General features: G+C 46.1%; 1 protein-coding gene across 5 annotated transcripts in view; it reads right to left on the reverse strand.

Annotated features, from left to right (window-relative positions):
* The window catches only part of RREB1 (ras responsive element binding protein 1), a 97,985-nt gene extending 89,326 nt beyond the window's left edge, over positions 1-8,659 (reverse strand). For 2 of the 5 annotated variants that reach the window (XM_073567296.1, XM_073567293.1), the window contains exon 1: positions 7,465-7,845. Coding sequence is in view for 2 of the 5 variants with exons in the window: in XM_073567309.1 (XP_073423410.1) it covers positions 7,986-8,033 (48 nt within the window). In the remaining 3 variants the exon portion in view is untranslated. Of the gene's footprint in view, positions 1-6,949; positions 7,372-7,464; positions 7,846-7,985 lie in introns of those variants that run through there. The other 3 variants (XM_073567309.1, XM_073567287.1, XM_073567301.1) reach the window with 3 other exon arrangements.
* Positions 8,660-16,504: the final 7,845 nt, after the last annotated feature.

Here is a 16,504-nt window from a genome sequence, read left to right on the forward strand (position 1 = left end):
AGCTGAACTTCTGATATAATTATTCACTATTTAAAAAAGAAAGTATATTGACACCGTATTAAAAGTTCTGGGCAAAACATTGAACCCAATAGGGAAACATAGCTCAGCGAGGAGCATTTGTAGGGCAAACTGATCATCTTTTTATATACACTTTATTCATAATATTCCCAAATTATTAAAAAGCTTGTCCAGTGATAACTTATTGATTGGTGGGGTTTCAGCGGTGGAATTGCCACCAATTGGCAGAATGATGCATTTTTATCCCTGTTAGAATGAAGCAGCAATGTGTATGCTCAACCGCTGCTCCATTCATTCCCTCTGGGGCTGCCAGAAAATGTTGAGCACAGCATTTGGCAGATCCATAGGGAATGAATGGAGCAGCGCTAGAGCATGCGCATTGCTGCTTCATTCCAACAGGGATAAAAACGGATCACTCTTCCAGCAGTCGGCCTGCTGTCAAATCGTTAAGTTTACACTTTTCCAATTCTACAGAAGCAGATTCCATGAAATAAAACGATTGGGCATGTTGGATGAAAAAATGAATTATCCCCATAATTTGCAGGGGAAATTGGCCACTGCCAGAGGTGTATGTCATCAGCTTTCTCATATACTCAAATTGCCATTGTTGCAATGATTCTTGAATGATTTTACTATTCTTACTTATATCTCTGCATCCCTCTATTCCAAAGTTACACCCCTCGGTAATAATAATAACCAGAAAACTTATATAACTACATATATAACTTTTGGGATAAAGGAGATGAAATAAATCCAGTGATTTTCTAATCTACATGTCTACATATTACAAATACTGAGCTACAGGTCCATAAGTACTAGGAGATGTGATTTTACAATAATACTAGTTTCCTTTTTAAACATGTCATTTTTTAGGTGCCCTTTTGTATCTTACATCTCAAAAAATATTTGTAAGGTGCATTTTGTTTTCTGGTTCGAAGCCCGTCTCTGCTCATAGCACCTGTAGTAGAAGCATCTCAGACGTAAACTTAATTTAATTAACAAAAGAGGATCCTAATTCATTGCATCATTAGCCTTGGCAACAAGCGGAGCAGGTAAATCCACCAGGCGCTCTGTTTCAGCTGCTCTGTTTGCTATGGAAACCAAAAAGGTTCCTAAACGTTACCATGTGGTTAACAGCAGCTTGGAGAGGATGCTGCCTAGTGCCCCGTCTACAGCTAATCTTGCAAGATGGTTTCAGACGGGGTGGACATCTGTTACCGACACAGATCCAGTAAGTGGTCTCCATCTTAAAATGTGACATGAGCATCACCTTTCCGCACAAGCAGGCACCCGTTCACTCATCATGCCCTTACCCTGATGGTGTAAGGTTTTATTCTATGTGTATACAATGTTTCAACATATACTTATCTACTTTCAATGAATTCAATAGACCAAAAACTTGATCTCATATGCCAAAGAGTAACAATGCCTGTGGGGGGGCTTGAATAGATCGTCTCCACCCCTATTAGCTGCAACACCATGAAAGTCTGCAGGTGAATCTGTGAAATACCTGGTTGTAGAAATGGACTGAGGCTTTTAGGCTCTCACAGCTTCTCTTGTTTGAATCACACTGAGCAAACAGTCTCCACCCGTAACCCACTGCTTTTGTCTGAAGCACCTTTTCACTGAAATCTACCTTTGTTTAATGCAGAATTGCTAACAGGCTCCAGTGAAAACATGCTAACCTGGAATGTTTCTAAACTGCCAATGAAAATACGTTTTCTTATTGATTGTAAGCTCACAAAGCAAAATCCGCCTTCTCCAAAGGCGATCCTTGCTAAACGGAATCGGAGCACATCTTAAAGTATAATAATGGGTATGGGCAACCGTTCTGCATTTGCTAGGGATTATGATGCGGAAAGTTCTGCAACTCTCCCATCCATGTGAATCATCCCCGATCAGAAGATGAGTGATTTTCAGTTGCGGAAAATTCTGCAACAAAATCTGCAGCGTGAGAATTCACCCTGCTGGAGATCTAGCAATAGGTACGAGAAACAGGTCCATGAGGCAACGCAACTGAAAATTGCCATTACCAAACCTGTGGAGCTCTCCAGAATTGTCAGTTGTTAATCTCCACTTACATCACATCTGCTGCTGCCCCCCTTCCATCCCTTATCCCTCCACATCAGATTATTAGCGTCTATAAAGCCATAACCAATTAGTCTGAATCTTAAGAAGCCAAGTTTACCTCCTCGTCGCCTTAGGTTCATCTCAGGTTTATTAATGGAATAGATTATAACAAATATATATTTGTTCTAATTGGCACTGATGCATTTACGATTATCGCCACAAAAGATAATCCTATTGTTATGAATATGATATAGGAGGAGAGACAGTTTTCTGGAGTCATATTTATAGGAAAGGAAGCACGCAGAGGTCACACTCATGTAACCTTTAGGAACTGTTATTCAGAACAGGACATATTATGCTTCATCCTACATGAATGACGTTTCACAAGTAAATGTGGCAATCATTCTCAGAAATCATTATATTCCATATATTGCTACACAGTAAAAGCGATCATCATTTTTCCTTGAAACTAGGATGCTTAGTCTAACTTCCTATGTCAATGAAAATGGAATGTGTTACTCCCACCGGAGGCGCATATGGATTTGTGGACTCACTGTGCCACAGGGTCGGGTCTGCCTGGGAAGGGATGTAGCTAAGAGGCTACCAGGTGTGGAGATCCTGATGGTGGAAACAGTCTAGGCTGCAGGTAGCCATAGGTTTCACTCCTAGGCAGATCCCGGTACTGCATCTGCTGACCTCAGAGGTCAGGGTCGCTGACACTGATTAGGACTATGTTCAGACACACTAGGTCAGGGACTGGTCACACAAGGACCAGGGGACTTTGGGAACAGGACACTGGCTGCACCAGGACCAAAGGACTTCAGATTCAGGACTGGCCGCACCAGGACAAGGGGGCAAAGTTCAAACACTGGCCGCACCAGGACCAGGGATTCAGGTTCAGGATATTGGCCACACTGGGACCAGGGAACCTCACAACTGCACTGGTAGAACTTCAACTACCTAATGACTAAACTTGTTGCTTGGTGACTTGCTAAGGGAGAGGGAATCATTTATACAGGATGACTACAAGCAATTTTCACATGTAAAGTGCCATGGAATAAATGGCGCTATATAAATGTACAATAAAAATAATAATAATTGGCTGAGAGCCATCTTGCAAGTGTACTAATTATACTAAATGCCTCTCAGCAACAAGCTGAGGGCATTTACTAAGTGAGCACTCTGCCCCTTTAAGAGATGGAGCGCTCTCGGGAACAACAGTCCGCACACAAAGATGAGGCAGGAGAACGCCAAGGAACCACGCCACAGGGTCGGGGCAGTGGGCAAGCCGGCATCCCTGCATGGAGGGAGAAGGAGACACCATGCAGGGGCGCTGGCCATTGTGCTACATAATGAATATGAGCTGTGTAACTTATTGTAATGGAACTTTGTAACAAGCTCTTCATTAAAGACGATCTGACGTTACATTCAGTATGGACCTCACTATTCCAGTATGTATGTAGTATATTTGCCCATATTCCATTTTCCATCATTTTTCCCATTCAAACAGGACAAAAAAAAAACTGTTCCAAAATGTCCGTAACAGAACAGAAACTAAAATGATTTAAGATGAGGTTACAGTAGACACTTCACGAAGACTATTCACCGCTCACCTCCAACTTACATCCTTTACCTGCTTTCAGATAACAGGATAAGGGAAACGTCCCACCCTTAACAACATGTTAGAACAATGATTCATTTGACTTTTTTGTCTCTCTAGACTGCCAGGTAATAAACCTGGTGGGCAAAGTCTTCATTTCAGCAATCTGCAAGTAGAGAATATGTGATGGTGCTTAACTCCCGCAATGCTGGTTTATGCCTCCCTACAAGGACCAAGTGGAACATACAAGCACCACCACTTGATCCCAACATCTGAGATGATTAGTAAGTGTCCACCTAATTAGCATCCTAACGGAAAACTTGGCCTTGTCCACCATCACAGCATCTTTAAGCCACTAAATTTAAAATTGTAATGCTTATGCTACTAAATCTTGTTAAAACACACATGATATGGTAATGTTCCTGAAAGCCCTCAGGAGAGAGACATGGGTGACAAAAGCTGTGATCACAGGGGAGATATTTTTTTAAGGTTCCTATCAGCATTGCCAATGAATGGCTGCTTCCAGGGGACAATATATACCTCTCTACTGCACAGTAAATGAAGATCAGATAGACTTTAGTCTGGAGACTTCTTATTTTACTCGATCACTATTGTGACACTGCTAGAGTAAAACCCAATTTTATCTAATATGTGCACTATTACAATGTATGGTACTAGGATGTCTGGTGCCCTACACACATACCATATGTCAGCACATCATTCTATAAACCCAGTATGGTTATTCACCTATGGACACAAGTCAATTCATATTTACCAAACTAAAGACTTTTGCAATAAAAAAATGCATCTTGGCTTTTCCAAAGATACGAGGGTTAATTTTAGCTCCCTTCTGTTTAGCTGCTTAGCAACACTTATCCTATGACCTTCAGAGCACCACCTTCTTTTAAAAGGGATAATGAATACCAACATCTAGAAGTACTTTAACTTGCTTTTCCTTAAGTTCTTTTTCATGATCTTAACCCTTAATTTTTCTTGGATGTAGCCAATTCATGCTAAAAAAAAAAAAATAAGAACATCAGCAAAGTTAAGTGTGACGTTTACGGTCCTGATCCGAATAGGGCTACAATTGTGAGGAACCGAGTATCTGCAAGGTCAGTGCAGAAAGTACAACACATGCAGGTTAATAGGAGAACATGGAAGCATCCTCTACACCCCAGCATGCCTTCAACAAATGGAAAACAAACAGAAAAAAGTAACTTATTCATTGCAGGGAAACAGTTTTGAAACTCAAAAGAAATCCATAGCTGAACGGGCACCAGCTAAGACAATGAGACAGGCCATGGCTTACTTTACATATGCACTATAGGCAGCCTTGGACTATCATGTAAATAGTTGTAGAAAGCCATCTTGTGAGGTTTATTAGGAACTAGATTAAGAGTAGCTCCTCATCACCCTGGATCCATTTACCAAATGCAGATACATCAGGGACTAGCTAAACACATGCAATAAATGGGATATGGAAAAGGAAGGGTTACATGCAAACTTCAGACCATCTGACTGTGACTTGCCCCACACAAGCAAAGATAGCAGGTTGCACAACTACAATGTAATCCAGACTGACGAGATGAGTGCAACTCAAGCACATCAGCACAAAAATATACAAGGGAGGAGGATCTGCTCCCTGCAAAAGCTCCAAGATGTTAGAAAGGTGAGTTGTCCTGGAGACAAGATGGATGTGCTTCTCTTCACTGACAACAAACAACTACTTCTAACTCAGTCCTGGCATATACTATTCCACCAGGAACATTGTACATGTCTGTGGATATAAACACTTTGTGCAACTGAGGGCATTTATGTAATGGCTAGACAAAAAAAAGGGTGTAAAACTAGACAAACCAGGTGGAAGCTTACTGCTACCATAGGAAAAAAAGAGATCGGCACAAAGACTAAAGTGAATGGATCAGACCCATCCTGTGTGTGCGGGATGCACCGGACCCATCCTGTGTGTGCGGGATGGACACATTCGGTATATAGTGGATGGAGGCACTCTGTGTAGGGAGGCACTCTGTAGGGAGGGGATGGAGGCACTCTGTAGGGAGGCTCGAGGCACTCTGTATGGGGAGGCTCTCTGTATGGGGAGGGGGATGGAGGCACTCTGTAAGGAGGCACTCTGTATGGGAAGGGTGATGGAGGCACTCTGTAGGGAGGCTCTCTGTTTGGGGAGGGGGATGGAGGCACTCTGTAGGGAGGCACTCTGTATGGGGAGGTACTCTGTATGGGGAGGGTGATGGAGGCACTCTGTATGGGGAGGTACTCTGTATGGGGAGGGGGATGGAGGCGCTCTGTGTGGGGAGGCGATGGAGGCACTCTGTAGGGAGGCTCTCTGTATGGGGTGGTACTCTGTATGGGAAGGGTGATGGAGGCACTCTGTAGGGAGGCTCTCCGTATGGGGAGGGGGATGGAGGCACTCTGTATGGAGCCACTCTGTGGGGAGGGGATGGAGGCACTGTGTGGGGAGGGGATGGATACATTGTGTGATGGCTGTTTACAAAACATACACAAATCTATAAAACACCCAACAAACTCACAAATAAAAGTGACACACTATGTATGACGCTTAATCATCACATGGCACACAAAGTGGGAGGCACAAGAGCCGGGCATGAGCCAGGCCAGCCACCCAGGGGTTAATCCGAGTGAGGAGAGCGAGTACCCTCCATCAGATCCACTGCCCTCCCCTCAGTTAGTGCAGGCTATGTATGTTGGTGCTGCTGTGCTGGCTCTTAAGCCGTGTAGAATTTCGTAATGGAATGTGAACTGCTCATCCGGATCTGGGCTCCTTCTATCTCCTAACCAGTAAGGAGCAGGGGAGGACAGATCTGCTGAGACAGGAGAAACGCTGCTCTCCTCCTCCTTTCCTAACTCATCAAGGATGCCTTACGGAGGGCTGCGGGGCAGATACCGCGCAGGCATCGGCGTATCGCCCCATACACACAGTGCGCTCCCAGTATCCCCAGTGCACCCCCAGCCGGCAGACACATGCACACAGGGTGACACCATCTCAAGGACGTTTACTGGCAGCGCACGAGGAGGAAGAGGAAACACGAGAAACGAGGACAACTTTTACACTTATTAACAAACTCTAGAAACAATTTGTGCCTTGTAGTAAAGAGTCAGGGACCCCAGAGCGTCCATCCCCATCGTCTGCCGGAGAGACCAGGGCAGGGGGATAATACCGCCTCTTAGCAACCACAAGGCGCAGTCTCCTAGGAGCCTCTGCGGTTTTTTTTTTTTACTTACAGCGGTGATGCACGAGCCCAAACTAAAACTTCACAAACTTTTAGAAAGTTTTCCGCACATTCCCCCCAGTGTCGCTGAGCACAGGGCAGTGATGAGTGGCGCAGTGAGGAGCATCTAGAGATGGCTGCTGGAGGAGGAGGAGTATGGAGGTGAGAAAGTTAGCAGGAGACGTCTTCTATATGGCAGCACCACATCCCCCCAGCTGTACTTTGATGCCAGGCTCCTTCCTGTACTCTCATGATGACGATCACTGCTACGTGTGATTCCTCCCCTGATCCACACTCCATGCCCAGCACACGGAACAGATGCTCTGTGGGAGCCATTACTACAGGAGGATCTTCCATGGCTGGAAAGTTAGTCAAGGCCACCGAGCTGCCTCCCTCCTCTCTCACACAGGCAGATACATGGAGGATGCAGCAAACACACACACAGGGAGGGGAGAGACACACTGCCCCATCTCTGCCCAGTCTCCAAGATGCCCAGCACAAGTTTCGGAGAACTTTCTCAGGACTCACCTCACTAGGGCTGTCTTCATCTCATGCGCTGGATGCCATGGGGGATCACTCACAAGATACAAAGTAATAAAAAAGGGAAGGAGAAAGACAAGTTGTCTTGTGCTGGGAAAGTTTGATAGTCCTCGCTAGGAGAAGCCCCGGGAGCAGAGCACCATCCAGGACCTAGTTAAAAATAAACTTTGCTCTAGGAGGAGATGATCTGGCCGGATTCCTGAGCTCAGCCAGTTTAATATGGATGAGCATCAGGTCCTGCAGGCAAAATGCTGCTCTTGGTGCTGCTGCTGTTGCTGCTCAAAGCTGGTTGGTAGAAAGACTTTAACAAGGAAGGGGAAGGAGAGTCAGAAGGGCGGAGAGACAGAGGAGAGAGGAGGAGATGGGGGAGGGGAGGGAAAAAAGCAACATCATCTCCTCTAACATTGGGTCACACAACTTCTAAAAAAGTTTTTTTTTTTCTTTTAACTTTGCCCTTGTTCACTAGCTCCTGATATGGGGGCATTAATAAGATGCCCATCGTCCCTTACCTGTGGATTGCTCAGCTGGGTACATTGGCATCCATGATGGAAACACATAGGTGGAAGACAGTCCCTGGCAGGACATGGCTATGGGAGCAGCTGTCATTGACCCTTTCTGTGTAAAATGTCACCACTACAAAGGTCATATTGGACTGACACAAAGCCAGTGACACGTCCTGTGCCCACGGTGCTGCTGTCACTCAGCTGCCAGCTATGGAGGTGCCCGGGCAGGTGAGGTACAGGAGGGCGGAGAGCCCGCAGCACTGCGGGAGGGGACAGAATACTGGGTGGATGTGCAAAGTTCACAGGGCTCATGTTATCTCTCCTTCCTCCACACTTGCTCCTCCACAGCAGCCAGTGGCTAATAGAGCAGCAGCTGACCTCTATGAAGGATGGTGGAGGGAGGAACCTGGGGAGGCAGGTAGAGCAGGTTAGCAGCTCCCCCCCACAGCAGCCCTCCCTCCCTGATAAAGAAGCCATCACGTGTTCCATCTCCTGGGGACATGAGCTGCCTGCTTCTCCCAGCTCACTGCCTGTTGCTACAAAGTAGCATCCTAGCCCAGCTCCTGCTGGAGAGGCCCCTTCTGAAGTTTCCCCAAGTATGTCTAGCGCTCCTTCCAAGACATGGAGCACACCTGCCCCACTGCAGGGGCACAAATTGCTCCCAGGTGCCTCATTACACGGTACAGGAGGTTATCCCATACCTTTACACTGCATGGCAGACTTTCACTGACAGAGCATCCAGCAAAGGAGACCACAGCCAAGTGGTGAAGGGTTAATTAGATGAATGCAAATAAAGGAGGGAGCCTGTCTGTGAGGCTGAGGAGGAGCGCCCAGGTTCTACCTGACCCTAGTTTACCTGGAGCATCTAGTATTCGGCACCAAATCCTATGTTCACACAGTGCGGATGGCTGCGCCTGGTTACGGCGTGTACATTTAGATGTGAAACTCAATTTAAAAAGTGATGATATGTGAGAACACGTCCATTACACCTATAAAAGGCCACGCTCAGTATGTGGTGAGTTTTTTACCTCAGTATCTGTAAGCCAAAACCAGGAGTAGGTGATAAATCCAGAAGTGGTGACGTGTTTCTATTATACTGTTCCTCTGATTGTTCCTCTCCTGGTTTTGGCCTGCAGATACTGAGGTAAAATACTGAGTGTTTGGTGATTTTTTTTTTATTTTACCTCAGTATTTATAATCCAGAACCAGGAGTGGGTGATAAATCCAGAAGTGGTGACGTGTTTCTGTTATACTTTTCCTCTGATTGTTCCACTCCTGGTTTTGGATTACAAATACTGAGGTAAAATACTGACCAAAGTTCAGTATTTGGTGAGTTTTTTACTTCACAATTTGCAGGCCTTAAGGGCCTGTCACACTAAGCGAAATCGCTAGCAATATCGCTATAATGTCACTGGTTTTTGTGACATAGCGATATCACTATGTCTGATACTTACCTCCGACCGCTCCCCGGCTGGTTATCGCTGATCGCGGGAGAACGTCCTGGACCGCTTCTCATCATCAGCTTCCTGCTGTGGAGACGAGTGACGCGTGGAGCCGGGCGGGAGGACTCTGGATCGCCTCGTCTGACAGGTAAGTAGCGATCCCCGACCCCTGCGATGTCGCTGGTGAGATCTGCCTGTGTGGCAGCTCACTAGCGACCACTTAGCGATGCACCAGCGATCCTGACCGCGTCATATCACATCGTCGGGATCACTGGTACATCGCTAAGTGTGACAGTACCTTAAGGCTTCCCTTTGTTGTTTTTTTCCTGGCTTTTAAAAAACAGTATGATGTTCGTGCATTTTTACAATCTTTTTTTTCCATTTGGTATATCCACATGCAACTGCAAATCCCACACTGTTCCCTACTGGCTTAAGGCTCATTCAGACGTCCGTGCAAATAGGTCCGAGCATGGACCGCTAATGTACGGACTGGCCGTGGGTCTCGCAACCGGAGCATGCGAGCTTCATATATTTCTACAAGGCTCATGTTAGGAGACCGGCAGCCAGTCCGTGCATTGCAGCCTGTGATCAGACCGAGACCTACGGACGTCTGAATGAGGCCTTACGGCTAGTTCAGATGAGCGCAGAATTGTCTTTGAAAAACATAAGGACCCATTATATCCAGTGTGTCACTACAGATTAGCCAAAAAACTATGCACTACTCTGGTCTGTTTTACCCCTTCCTAACATGTTACATACTATTACGACATACAACGATTGCCTGTCTGTCAGCCCAGGAACTGAGTTTGCATCTTTCCAGGCAGATAAAAGCTGTGTTAGTGTATAGGCCCCGTTACACATAACGATGTCCCAGCGATCCCACCAAGGATCCAACATGATGGGATCGCTGGGACATCGTTAGGCTGATCGCTGGTGAGCTGTCACACGCTCCCTTAGGGTATGCGCATATTATATCTTTTACACACCAGCAAACCCACGGAGTTTTCCAAGAGGAAGGTGCTTTTGGATACATGGATAGTTTTTTGTCCTGAAGTGTCTTTGTTTTACACTTTTGACCGCCGCTGTTTTTCTTTTAGCGTTTTCAGTCGTCGTTGTACTGGCTTTTCCACTCTTTTCAACAATGGAGAAACCTCTAGCAGTTTCTTTCTTGAAGCCAAAGGGAAAACACTAAAAAAGATGCCTTGGTGTTCTCCAGTCTCCTTTACAGGCTCCTTATTGACTTGTATTGGAGATGCAGAGCATCTTCTAAGTGTAGGACACCAGAAGAATGGTCCGCTCAAGTCTTTCAGCCACTTGGCGTCTTATGAAACCTGAAGAAGCTAAATGATGCTCAAAAGACTGTACAAATGAACAGCACATTGTTTTTACATGAAAATGTACATGTTCATTCTTTTGGGTTTTTTCTGAGTGCTTTATCAGGCGGGTTTTGGAAAAAGACATTAGGCCGATTCATGAAAACCAGCATTCTTCAAGCCGGTGCTGATGAGGAGATGGGCTGGAGTCAGACGCTCCTGATTCATGAAGAGGCATAAGCGTGTTCATGAACCAGGAGAACTGGAACAAGTGTACACCTTTGTGCGTACTTCGCCACAAATCCTACTCCTGTCCCTACTGGAGTAAGATTTGTGGTGTAGTAAACGCCGCCACTGGGTATGAATTTGAAGATCGTCAGTCACCAAACACCCCCATCCCAGCTCTGTTCACTTTGTCAGAGGTGGGCAAAAATGGCGTGAGAACACCAAAAGTCATAACATTTTAGCACAGCCTTGAGTTTTACCAAAATTATGTGATTTTCAAAGCTTTTTATGCCAGAACACTGGTGTAAAAGCTTTGACCCATTGTGTGCACATTCCCTTACACAGCCATCATCTTCCACTAACAACGGCAAGTGGAGCTGAGCGCTGTAACTGCTTTTCAGCCTCTGACAGCGGCGTTTACAACACTCTGTCTAGGTTGCTTTGGCAGCCAGGAGCCTGACATACATAGGAGAATGTTATTAACACTATATATTGCAATACTTTATAGTGCAGTATATAGTATAAGCAATTGGACGATCTCAGATTCAATTTCTCCAAAGGGACTACAAAAAAAAGAAATTTAAAAAATTTTTTTTTACATATAAATTGGAATCACTTACCATTTTTCTCCTTTAAAAATTAATTTAAAAAAAAGAAGAAAAAACTTAATATCTGCTGTTCAATAAGAAGCTCCGCTCAGCACGCCACACTCTCACACGGCTCCATCAATTGAAAAATAAAAACATTACAAGACTTGGAAAATGGCAACCCAAACAACATTTTTCTCATTTTACGAGTTTCTGAATTTGTTTTCACCACTTAAATAAATAAACGTTTGTAATCTCTGTATGGAGAATCATGTTTCTAGGTAATTTTAACCGTATAGTGAATAAACACTATTGGGGAATTGTTTTGTTTTAGCAATTTTCCCTCACTTATAATTTTTCTTATCATTTTCCAATACCACCTAAGGTACGTGCACACGCTGCGGATTCCGCTGCGGATTAATCCGCACGGATTTTGCAAAAACCGCAGATAATCCGCAGGTCCAAAGACCTGCGGATTATCTGCGGTTTTGCCTGCGGTTTGGTCCTGCGGATTCACTATCTCCACAATGGTGGAGATAGGAACCCGCAGCGGTTTCCGCAGAAAGAATTGACATGCAATTCTTTCTGCTGATTCAAAACCGCAGCAAATCCGCACGGATTTTTCCGCAGCGTCGGCACAGCGGTTTGTATTTCCCATTCATTAGAATGGTACTGTACACCGCAGCTAAAGCTGCTGCGGGTCCGCAGCGGCCAAAACCGCTGCGGAAACGCAGCGGAATCCGCAGCGTGTGCACGTACCCTTATGGTAAAATGAATGATGTCAATTAAAACTACACCTTGTTCTGCAAAAAAAACAATCTCTCATACGGCTATGTCGATGGAAAAATAAAAAAGATATGGTTCTTGGAGGAAAGGGAGGAAAAAATGATAAAGCAAAAAAAAAAAGGAAAATTACCATGTCAAGAAGGGGTTCAGGGCCAGAATAGTCTATTGACTAGTAGGTAGCTCTGACACCCATCCGAAATGCAAATGAACACACAGCGTTAAGGTACTGTCACACTTAGCAATGTACCAGCGATCCCGACCAGCGATATAACGCGGTCAGGATCGCTGGTACATCGCTAAGTGGTCGCTAGTGAGCTGCCACACAGGCAGATCTCACCAGCGACATCGCTGGGGACGGGGGTCGCTACTTACCTGTCACACCAGGCGATCCTGCGTCCTCCCGCCCGCGTCCACGCTCGTCGCTCGTCTCTCCACAGGAAGCGCCACAGGAAGCTGACGACGAGAAACAGTCCTGAACGTTCTCGCGCGATCAGCGATAACCAACGGGGGAGCGGGTCGTAGGTAAGTATCAGACACAGAGATATCGCTAGCAATATCGCTATAACGTCACTAGATATAGCGATATTGCTAGCGATATCTCTTAGTGTGACAGGCCCTTTAGGCCGGGGTCACACTTGCAATGCGAGAAACTCACACGAGTCTCTCGCCTCAATACTACCTGGCACTGCCACCGGCGGTTCGGACAGGAGCATTCAGCTGCATAGAAATACATGCAGCTGCACACTCTGGTCCTGAGTGCCAGCGGCAGTGCCTGGTATTGAGGCGAGAGACTCACGCAAGTTTCTCGCATTGCACTCGCAAGTGTGACCCCGACCTTAGTCAGCAATTTGGGGTAATGACTGGTATAGTTTTCAGTATGGCCATTTGGACCCAGTCTAAGGCTGTGTGCACACGCTGCGGATTCTGCTTCGGTTCTGCAGCGGATTTGGCCGCTGCGGGTCCGCAGCAGTTTTTGCTGCAGTGTACAGTACCATTATTCCGTATGGGAATAAAAAAACGCAGTGTAGACGGTGCGGATTGTTCCGCGCGGCTTTTCTGCGGTTTTGAAACCGCAGAAAGAATTGACATGTCAATTCTTTCTGCAGAATCCGCAGCGGTTTGCCATCTCCTCCATTGTGGAGATGAAAAACCGCAGGGCACAACCGCAGAGCAATCCGCAGGTAAAACCGCAGGTCTTTTGACCTGCAGATTTACCTGCGGATTTTACAAAATCCGCGCTGCCAAATCCGCACCCCATTCCGCAGCGTGTGCACGTAGCCTAAGGTTGTATTCATAAGTACGTTAAGGTTCTCAGTGTCAGTTTCTGTAAAAAAAAAAACAGAAAAAAATAGCACATAGTGGTGTCCTAATTTGTCCATGACGAAAAGCCTATGGACCTCAATACAGTCAATAGGGTTTGTCAGGAACTGTTGGTGTCCACCATCTGAAGGTTTGGTACTTCCATCATTTTCGCTATTCTGCTCCTAGGAGAGAACAGCACAAAGCACATGATTAGTGAAGATGCAAACATGGTGCATGATGATGGGGGAAGTCAGTAGTAATATTCACCAGCCCAATCAAGTCTTTCAGTAGTTGTCTCATATGTACAGAAGTTCCATGTGAACTAGTGAAGTCCATGCTGTATTGTTGAGACCATTATAACCAAGGAAGCTGGAAGATTGGCAGGGTTTTCTTATATGTAGTAGTAAGTATTAATTTAAAAATGAATGAAAACTCTCACTTTGACCCCCATTAACACCATACTTTTATGTCCAGGTCGTTGTATGGGCACCGCCACCATGCCCACGTGTGTAAACTTGGGGCTGAGTTATTAAAACTGTGTAATTTTTAGACAATGTAAACTTAGACTAGAGTCTGTAGCTCTTGTTTCATAAATTAGGTACATTGTTAGACTGTCTAGCCTTAAGTCACTTTCCTTTTTTGTCTTGTGGTATTCTGTTTTTTTGCACCATATTTTTCCAAATGGTGAATGCAGGCCAGGGGCGTACCTAGAAATCATGCGGCCCCATAGCAAAAGTGTGAATGGGGCCCCCCCCCCCAAAAAAATGGGCACCATATATTACTTCATACAGTAAAATGGTCCCCATATATTACTTCATACAGTATAATGGTCCCCATATATTACTTCATACAGCATAATGGGCCCCATATAATTCTTCTCCCCAAACCCCGCTGCTCTGGTCTCCTCCGTGTATTCTGATCCTCCGCACTGCTTGGCACAGGGACATCATTATCTTTACGTATATAATTGTCCACTTGGACTGATAGTAATAGTGAATTGTTTGCACTCTGTTGTCTGGGGCTGGCCCACTTTATGGGGGTGCGCAGGGCATATGATTATACACCAGTAAAAAGTATGAGAGGCTCAATATGACCAGTGCCACCTAGTTTCCTACCCCTCTTATTCTACTGGTACTGTGGGCACACTGACTGGTACTGAGGAAAATAAAGAACAGAGAGGAAAAAAACAGAGAGAGAAAGAAAGAACAAAGAGAGAAAGAGGGGAAAGAAAGACGAGAGAAGGAAAGAGGGGAAAGAAAGAAAGAAAGAAAGAAAGACGAGAGAGAGAGAAAGAAAGGGGAAAGAAAGAAAGAAAGAAGAGAGAAACAGAGAGAGAAAGAAAGAACCAAGAGAGAGAAAAAAAAGAAAGATTAGAGAGATAAAGAAACAGAGAGAGAAAGATTATATAAAGATACTATAGTAGCCTGGCTCCCACTGTAGTGCCCACCTGAGCCTCCCGATGCAGGATATATCATGATCCGCTTACATGGCCGGCAACCCCGAGTCCAAGGCGATCCTGCTGTCCGCGCTGTTGGAGGGGGACAGGGTGATGGAACTGAAACATTCCCTGAAGTACCTCCATAGTTCCGTCACAATCTCCCCCCAAAATTACCTAATTTCTGTTCAGCTTCTAGCACATCACTTCCGGTAGAACATCACGTGCGAATTTTAAAGTACTCCGCGGGGGTCCACCGTGTACTCCTGTGTCCGCGGGAAAAGTAAGCTCCCAGGCGGGGCAGTGGGACAGAATCTCTCTCAAAATCGGGACTGTCCCGCTGGGAGGTATGAATGCTCCCCACCATACACCTTGTACACGTATGGCTCTGCACACATCATAAACACACGGTTCCGCTTTTTATGCCTCGCACACACAGCTCCGCTCTGTACACCTCGCACACACACGGCTCCACTCAGTACACACATGGCTCCACTCCGTAAACCTCGTACACATGCGGCTCTGCTCCGTACACCTTGTACACACGTGGCCACTCTATGGAAACGTTGTACACAAATGGCTCCACTCTGTAAACCTTGTACACATGCGGCTTTGCTCCATACACCTTGTACACTCACAGTTCCGCTCCGTACACCTCGCATACACGCGGCTCCGTACACCTCACACATGTGCGACTCTGCTCCTTACACCTCGCACACATCTCTGCTCCATACACGTGCGGCTCTGCTCCGTGCACCTCGTACACGTGTGGCTCTGCTCCGTGCACCTCGTACACGCGCGGCTCTGCTCCGTGCACCTCGTACACGCACGGCTCCGCACCGTACACCTTGTACACACGCACAGCTCCGCTCCGTACACCTCGTACACACGCACGGCTCCGCTGCGTACACACGCACGGCGCTGCTCCTTACACCTCGCACACACACGGCTCCACTCCGTACACCTCGTACACACGCGGCTCTGCTCCTTACACAGGGCCGGGCTGAGACCAAAAAACAGCCCTGACACAAAAAAAAATTCACCAGCCCACATACAATGAATGTCCTCTCCCAAATCGTAGAACACTGGCAGGTTGTGCCAACTTTTGCTTTAGCTCACACACACGCACGTATCACACAGCTCACACAAGTAGCTCACACGTATCACACACAGCTTACATGTATCACACACACACACACAGCTCACACGTATCATACACAGCTCACACCGCTCACACGTATCGCACACACACACACACAGCTCACACGTATCAGACACAGCTAACACGTATCACACACCACAGCTTACACGTATCGCACACACACGCACACACAGCTCACACGTATCACACACACACAGCTCACATATATCACACACACACACAGCTCACACGTATCACACACAGCACACATGTATCACACACAGCTCACACGTT

The sequence above is a fragment of the Dendrobates tinctorius genome, unplaced genomic scaffold, assembly GCF_039654945.1.
Source record: "Dendrobates tinctorius isolate UK_male_01 unplaced genomic scaffold, ASM3965494v1 ptg000004l, whole genome shotgun sequence".
Taxonomy (NCBI): domain Eukaryota; kingdom Metazoa; phylum Chordata; class Amphibia; order Anura; family Dendrobatidae; genus Dendrobates; species Dendrobates tinctorius.